This window comes from Ursus maritimus, unplaced genomic scaffold, assembly GCF_017311325.1.
Source record: "Ursus maritimus isolate PB19 unplaced genomic scaffold, ASM1731132v1 scaffold_24, whole genome shotgun sequence".
Classification (NCBI taxonomy): domain Eukaryota; kingdom Metazoa; phylum Chordata; class Mammalia; order Carnivora; family Ursidae; genus Ursus; species Ursus maritimus.
In genome coordinates this window covers 45,594,949-45,603,346 of record NW_024424897.1, presented here as the reverse complement: position 1 = coordinate 45,603,346, position 8,398 = coordinate 45,594,949, and the positions used below count along the sequence as shown (strand labels likewise).

The 8,398-nt window shown below is 40.8% G+C and overlaps 1 protein-coding gene across 1 annotated transcript; it reads left to right on the top strand.

Annotated features, from left to right (window-relative positions):
* The first annotated feature begins 7,043 nt into the window (after nt 1-7,043).
* Nucleotides 7,044-8,107, top strand: LOC103667145 (olfactory receptor 1A1-like). The gene has a single exon (XM_008695264.2). It carries the CDS (start codon nt 7,169-7,171, stop codon nt 8,105-8,107), a length of 939 nt encoding a protein of 312 aa, XP_008693486.2. The 5' UTR covers nt 7,044-7,168.
* Nucleotides 8,108-8,398: the final 291 nt, after the last annotated feature.

Sequence of the window (8,398 nt, the reverse complement as noted above, 5' to 3'; positions counted from 1 at the left end):
GCAGAAGGGCCCACATTTCAACAAAGAGGCTAGAATAAGTCAGCCCAGGGCTTGGGCCATAGAGACACATTCTGTCTGATGCCATCTTACCTATCCTTCCTCTAGAAGAGAGCTGTGGGAAAGATTACCCTTGAGAGCCACTGTGCCCTCTCAGGAGACAAGTATAGGGGTGTGTCAACAGGTCTCAACCATTACTCGGATTTGGGCCTGAATGAACACCTTGGGGAGTCATTGTTCAAAACATTATAACCTGGTGAATATTCACAATTTTCTGATGCTATCACATACCCTTCCTCTTTGAAGAGGAAACCAGAGCCCTCATCTTCAGGCTCCATCCAGAACAGCTCCTGCTACCTTTTTTGTCCACACATGGGAGGCTAGGGGCTCCTCTTTACAAGACATTCCAGCCCTTCTCCACCCCCATGAACAGAAGGTTCACAATCCAGCATACCTGCTCCCCAAAATGAATGCTAACGAACACTAGATGCTGGCTGTAAACTCCCCATTTGTGGAAAAGGAGTGAAGGCCACAAGCTCAAGACCCTTTCTGACAGCATCTGAGCTGTCTCCTCGGTGGAGAGCCCAACTCCTGTAAATGTTGAAGAGTCTTTATGACAGTGACATCAAAGGATACAGAGCCAACAACTGCACTACCTGTGTTATCTCCTTTGACACTCACAAAACTCCCAGAGGTAAGGAGAATTATTTTGTCATTTTATCAGATGAAAAAATGGTGAATTGAGTTGCCTAAATTCACACAGAGAGGTAGGACTCACACCTTGGCTCCAGAATTAGACTCTCAAGATTTGGTGGACAAGGGAGAAAGTTGGGGCGTGGTAGGCAGGAATCCCTCCTCTTCTGGCAGTGGTTACCTATGGGCTCTTGTCCATGAAAATAGGATCAGGAAGAAGGGTTTCTGTTGGTTTTCTCAGGTCTGAGCCTTTTCTGACTCCTGAAAGTGTGTGTGTGTGTGTGTGTGTGTGTGTGTGTGTGTGTGTGTGTGTGCTTGCAAGAGTCCATTGTCTCATAGAGGAGCTACAGAGCCACCTTGTACATCCACACTCAAGGATGTCGGCTAAGAGGCCCCTTCAGAAAATTATGTTACTTCATTGTCAAAGCACTGATGGCCTGAACTATCAGGGATACTCTAAGCACTCGGAGGAATTTATTGGCCTTGTCTGCTACCACTGATGCCAGGGAGAGGCATTTTGTTTCGTGTATCCTGCAAGACTGTCCTCAGCACCATCATATGCTGGAATTCTCAGAGCACAAACACTTCCCAGGAAGAATAATTAGTGGCCAGCATTGCCTACAAACCTGGTGTCTTTCCAGGGAACTCAAGGCTGTCACTGCCTCTGGCATTCATGTTGATGCATGTCCTGCTTCTCTTCTGGGGAGGAGAAGATACTGTCTGTCACCTCTTTCTCCTGGGCTTTTGCAAGAATCATCTCTCTCCATGATCACCTCCAATGTTTTGCTCTGTGCTTCTACGTCCTCAGTCCCTGACTGCTCAGCACCCCTCTCCTTGGGCTCCCTGCTTCTTTAGTTCCTGCAGTGATTATACCAATTTCATCCTTTTCTGGTGCTGCTTTTCTTACATTCTTTCACTTTCAAATTTTAACTCCTTGTGGTTGTCTCTGTGTACCAGATTGACACTCCAAGATGTTGCCCTATTGATCAGTCACTTTATTTATATGTCCAAATATCTATATTTACATTAAGCAAAAGATGTATATGCCTATTATTACAAAGAGTTATTTAACCTACATCCACTATACAAATCCTACCTCCCAATGAATAGAGAACTAAGTGTTTGCATTAGTTCAAAATCCTCCACATATGAACCCAAGCATCTTTTCCGGACTGATTTTCCTGCTTTAGTCTGGTGCTCCTAATAAAGATATACAACCGATTTGCCCTGAAGTATTCCTCAAATGTATAAGTACTTTGTTTTTGACATTTTCTCCATGATAAGAAAATTGGACTTTATCTGTTAGGTTACGCTAAAGAGTGAGTTATTTGAAGACATGTGTACAATCACATTTTTATAGTATAAATATAATTTGGGGTCCAGTAAGCAGATGTCTCTGTAAAGAAGGCTGCCTGAGAAAGGAATAACATAGATAAGAAATGGAATGGTAGCTAGAAAGTTACAAGATTGAGGAACATTCACTGAATGACTAAACAGACTGTAATATGTTTAATGGTTAATGGGAAACAGCTGGTGTTGAAGGAAATCCTGCAAAGAGCAAATACTGCCTCTGAAAGAATGGTGGAGCAATATAACTGAGGAAACAGAAGAGAATAAGAATGTGAGTATATGGGATGCATGGACACTTTTGTTCTGAGTCTTTGAGAAAAATTAAAAGGATGAGAGTGGGTGTATGGAAATGATGTCCACGGCAAATATGAGGAAATATTATCCCTCTCACGTCAGAAATAACTGCTGTTCAACAATGGGTAATATGTTCCCATTCAGGATGTATGTACTTTACCTGTATATGCATGTATTATTTTATGTGTTAAAATTTACATATATGGTGTGATACACCAAATATCTTATAATGACTTGTTTTCTTTCCACCACATTGTGGTTTTAAAAAATTGTTCCATGCAGGGCACCTGGGTGGCTCAGTTGGTTAGGTGTCCAGCTCTTGATTTCAGCTCAGGTCATGATCTCAGTGTTGTGGGATCAAGCCCAGTGTCAGACTCCATACCCAGTGTGGAGTCTGCTTGTCCCTCTCCCACTGCTCTTTCCTCCTGTGCAGGCTTTCTCTCTCCATCTCTAAAATAAATAAATTTAAAAAAAGAAATGTCATTTCAATTTAAAAAATTGATTCATGAGAATACGTTTAGTTCAGCTGTTGAACATTAATAAGCAAATGCTGTAGGGGCACCTGGGTGGCTCAGTTGGTTAAGCACCTGCTTTCAGCTCAGGTCATGATCTCAGAGTCCTGGGATCGAGCCCCATGCCAGGCTCCCTGCTCAGCATGAAGTCTGCTTCTTCCTCTGCCTCTCCTCCAACTCTTGCTCTCTCTCTCTCTCAATAAACAAAATTAAATCTTTTTTTAAAAAAGCAAATGTTGTAAATAACTTATCCATAACTACATTTTCTGTCTGACAATATACAAATATATTCTTGAACACATAATCCTCTAAGACCTAATCAAGAATTGGAAGTGCTAGTCAACTAGAGGTGTAAGAGTTATCAGTTTTCTTAGATATGGGATAACTATTCTCCAAATGATAAAATGAATTTTTCTTTCTTAACAGTTCGAATTGTCAGACTTTAGGGTTGCTCCATGACAAAGGAGAGTAATTGAATTTTATTTAATTTGGTTGAACATCTTTTATTTTGGTTATTGTCCATTCCAGTTTCTCCTTCTATGACCTGCTGATTCAAGCCTTCTCTCCCATTACTTCTTACTGCGTTTTTGCTCTTTTCTTCATAGTGTAAAGGAGTCTTCTGTGTTCTGAACACTAATCCCTTATTGATGTGTGTGCAGCATATACCTCTCCCAGTCCATGACTTGTCTTTCTTTGTTCTTTATGGTGTCTGTTTCATACAAATGTTTTAAGTTTAAGGTTGTCAAATTTTACATATTCTCTCATATGTTGAACATTTTGTGCTGGATTAAGAAATCAATTCCTACACTGATATCATAAACAAATTTCTCTAAAGTTGGTGAAGTTTTACTTTCCGCAATCAATCCATTAGGACTCATTTTCCATGTTATTTGTTATGTACGACACCTGGTTGTCCCAGTGCTCTTTACCAACAGTCAGCCCAACCACTCCTTGCCTCATTCTGAACCAACCATGTCATCTACAAATTGCTAAGAAATACTTGGTCTGTTTCTAAGCTTTCTGGTCTGTTACATAGATTTATTTGTCAGTCCCTATGCCAGAGCTAATCCACTATATGAAGTACCAGGGGTGGGATGCTGGGTGGCTCAATCAGTTAAGCGTCTGACTCTTGGTTTCAGCTCAGGTCATGATCTCATGGGTTGTGAGACTGACCTCTGTGCCAGATTCCACGCTCAGTGGGGAGTCTGCTTGAAGACTCGCTCCCTCTGTCCCTTTGCCCACTCTCTCTCTCTCTCAAAAATAAGTAAATCTTTGAAGTACCAGGGGAAATAATTTCCATACCTATACAGCATTCCTCTCTCCTTATGTTTTTTCTCTAGTTGTCTCGGGTCTTCTTCGCTCTTTGTTCTCCTGCATGAATTGTTTGGTCATTTTACCAAGGTCCATTGTTAAAAGAAATCTGTGGTGTTTTGACAGGAATTGCAACAAATCATTGATTAATAGAGCAGAATTGACATCTTTAAAATATTGAGTCTCCATAAACATTGCTTACGTCTACATTTTTTATGATATTCTTCTTTTCCTTCACCAAAGTTTTGTAATTTTTGAATCCCAACTTGGACCTCATTTGTTAGAATTATTTCTAGATTCCTTAAATTTTCTGTTCATATTAGGAATAGTAATCTTTTTTAAAATAATATTTTGCAATGTATTTTTAAAGTGTACCAACAGTATTGATTTTTCAACATTGACTTATATCAAATAAATTCCCTGAAACTTCGTAGTTTGTATGGGGAGTCTCTCATGGATTTCTTCTGTAGACAATCATATTTTCTGTGAATTCTTTCCATTTTGTTCTTTCTCTTAAATTTTTATATGGCAAAATTTTCCTCTAGTGTTCTCTTCACAAATAGGACCACACTTCAAGTTTATGCTGAAGGCTCAATATAAATTCCCTGCTGTATAAGGATAAGTGGCCACATCTCCCAGGGGCACCACAGCATCATCTCCGGCCCACAACTCCTGCTCTAAGTTCTTTTCCTTTCTTTACTTCTGTAATACCATTTCTTTCCCTTAGATTTGGCTATATGTTTTTTCTTTTCCTTAATAATTAGTATAGGTTGTCTATGTGTTTTAATAGGGATGTGACCTCTCAACATCAGCTAAATCTGTCATGTTGCCAACACAGTGTCTCTCTAATACTATACTTCTCTACCATTTCAGGTAACCATAGTTTCTGAGCCATCCATTTATTGAACCCTCCCAACTCTGAAATAAAATCATTCTGTGTACACAGGGTAAAGGGCATATAAGAGAGAAAATCAAATTCATTTAGGTGAAGAAATGAAAAAAAGTATCATTTTTCGGGGAAGATAATTTTTACCTGTTTCCCCTTCCTTATCATATAATTTCAATGTGTACTACAGGAGACACTGAGATTTGGTAATTAAATTAATTCCTGATATATTTAATTATTGAGTCAGGATCTCTTTAGAAAACTTAATGAAGTACTGGGGCACCTGGGTGGCTCAGTCAGTTAAGCATCTGCCTTTGGCTCAGGTCATGATCCCTGGGTCCTGGGATTGAGCCCAGTGTCTGGCTCCCTGCTCAGCAGGGAGTCTGCTTCTCCCTCTTCTTCTGCCCCTCCGTGCCCCTGCTCGTGCTCATGCACACACACACACACACGCACACACTCTCCCTCTCTCTCAAATAAATAAAATCTTTAAAAAAAAAACAGAAAACTTAGTGAATTACTTAGTATATCCTGCACTACAGTAACAAATACATGCAAAATATGTAACAGTTTAAACAAAATAAAATTCTTTCTATTATATAGTGGTGCTAGTGGGTGTGCTTGGTGGTGAGTGGCTTTCCCGAATGAAGAGTACTGGAGACGCAGGCTCATTCCACCATGTGATTCCACCATCCCCTTCAGCCTTCTGGCCATTTGCATCCAGTGGGCCCAGGGAGACAGAGAATTTGGAGGAAGAGCAGAACTGGAACATATGGATTGGCTAGAACTCAGTCACATGCCACACTTCAGTGCAAGGGAGGCTGGGATAAGTAATCTAGCTCAGTGTCCAGGAGGAAGAGAACAAAGTGGATCTGGGTAATATTCTAGAAGTCTCTGACACAATTAGTATGCCTCAGAGTCCAGGTGGATGAAAGGAGGGAACCTTCTTCAGTTGAGAATCAATTAAGGGAGCACGACAATATTTCAGGTAGGAACTGATGGTGGTCAAAGCTAAAGCACTGAAACAATAAGTAGAAAACTTATGTATCAATTATTTAAATGAATAATCAACAAGATCAGATGTAGAGGTGAGGGATAACCTAAGTGACAATGCCTGGTAGCATTCTCTTTGTGAGAAGCCATGAAATAAACCTGGTTATATTCCAACTATTGAGTACAAATGTATTGGTGCATAAACTAATATTCCAAATAATCTCTGTCAGGGAGATTAACAATAAACAAAGTATGGTTCTCTTTCTCAAGTATCTTGTTGTCTACTCAGGAATGATGTGCAGAGGATGAGGTTCAGTCAGACATGTTGGCAGGATGACTGTTCATGGAAATGAGAAGAAAAGATCTAATCTACACAGAGAGACCTAGAGTCTACTAAGCAGGAGATGAAGCCACAATGGAATTCGATGAGTCACCAGAGGAAATAATTTAAAAAAAAAAAAAAAGGTAAGTGGAGAGAAGAGAAAAATACTATGATTCCATAAATTTAAGTGTTTGGAATAAAGTTGAAACCTATTGAAGGAAGTAGTGAATGTCTACTTTCAGAATTGGATACCTGAAGAGTAAACACCCAATTCTTCTTTTGCTACAACCTAAGCCCAGTAGCCTTAAAATTTACAATCTTCCGTGCCAGTTCAGACAGACACTAGTTAATTCCTGGCTCCGGGTTCATTCTCAGTCTGGTCAGTGGAACAATTTCTATGTTCACGGTGCTCTTGTACTAACCACTCCTTCCACTGGAGAGCTTTTTTCACAGACTTCAAAACACTGTCCTTTCATTTCCACATGTAATAAAATTACATGCAATTCTGCCATCTCCATTAAGTTGTAAGGTGCTACAGAGCAGAGGCTATATCATATATGACTAAATGGATAAATAAACTGTTTTTCACATATTTATAATTTTTCCACAAAGCCTAACAAAGTTTCTAGCACATGGAAATTAAGTTCACTGACAAACAGGGATTTCCCCTGCAATTTATTGGATTTAGCACACCTAAGTATAGGGGTCAACCACAGGGGTCAAAAGTGGTAGTTTAGGAAGACCATTACACACAATAACTTTACTAATAATTCTGGATTCCTCTCCTCTTTCTGCTGAAGGATCCATGAGAGGATGAGAGGAGACAACCAGTCTTTTACCTTTGGTTTCATTCTCCTGGGAGTCAGTGGTGAGCAGCAACAGGAAGACTTCTTCTTCGTCCTCTTCCTGTTCATTTACCCCATCACATTGATTGGAAACCTGCTCATCATCTTGGCCATTCACTCTGACATTCGCCTTCACAACCCCATGTACTTTTTCCTTGCCAATCTCTCCTTTGTTGACATCCTCTTCTCCTCTGTAACCATCCCTAAAATGCTGGCCAACCATGTCTTAGGCAGCAAAGCCATCTCCTTTGGAGGATGCCTAACACAGATGTATTTCATGATTGGCATGGCTAACACAGATAGCTATATCCTGGCTGCAATGGCATATGACCGTGCTGTGGCCATCAGCCGCCCACTTCATTACACAACAATTATAAGGCCAGGGACTTGTGTCTTCCTAGTTGTTGGGTCCTGGGTGGTTGGAAATGCCAACGCCCTCCCCCACACTCTGCTCACAGCTGGTCTGTCTTTCTGTGGCAACAAGGAAGTAGCCAACTTCTACTGTGACATTACCCCTCTGCTTAAGCTGTCCTGTTCTGACATCCACTTTAATGTGAGGATGATGTACCTAGGGGTTGGTGTTTTCTCTGTGCCATTACTATGCATCATCATCTCCTATATTCATGTCTTTTCCACAGTCTTACGGGTTCCATCCACCAAGGGTGTGCTCAAAGCCTTCTCCACCTGTGGTTCCCACCTCACGGTTGTTTCTCTGTATTATGGCACAGTCATGGGCATGTATTTCCGCCCTCTGTCTAGTTACAGCCTGAAGGACGCAGTGATAACTGTGATGTACATGGCAGTGACCCCCATGTTAAATCCTTTCATCTACAGTCTGAGAAACCGAGACATGAAGGCTGCCCTGGGGAAACTCTTCAGCAAGAGACTCTCCTCAGAACCAATGTGAGGTCATATTGGAGAGTTCATTGGAGTCACCTATTAAGATGCACTTGAAAATCCAGCCCCAATGTCCTCCCCCTCCAGGAAGCCACCTTTTTCTCCCAGGGCAAAGCCACTCAAGTCTTCAGGCTTCCATTTGATTTTGTCAGGTTCCAGAGTAGAAGTGGTGTCAGCAATATGTAGCTTCACCCTTTCAGACATCAGGTATAATTGAGTAAGAGTCAATATTATCTCTGAATGTCACTTTTTGTTAGGAGTCTCTCTCTGGTTTTTATGTAATATTGAATTCCCTCATTAT

Bases quoted from the DNA above. Each gene is read 5' to 3' on its own strand.
- LOC103667145 (XM_008695264.2), top strand. From the start codon at position 7,169: ATGAGAGGAGACAACCAGTCTTTTACCTTTGGTTTCATTCTCCTGGGA.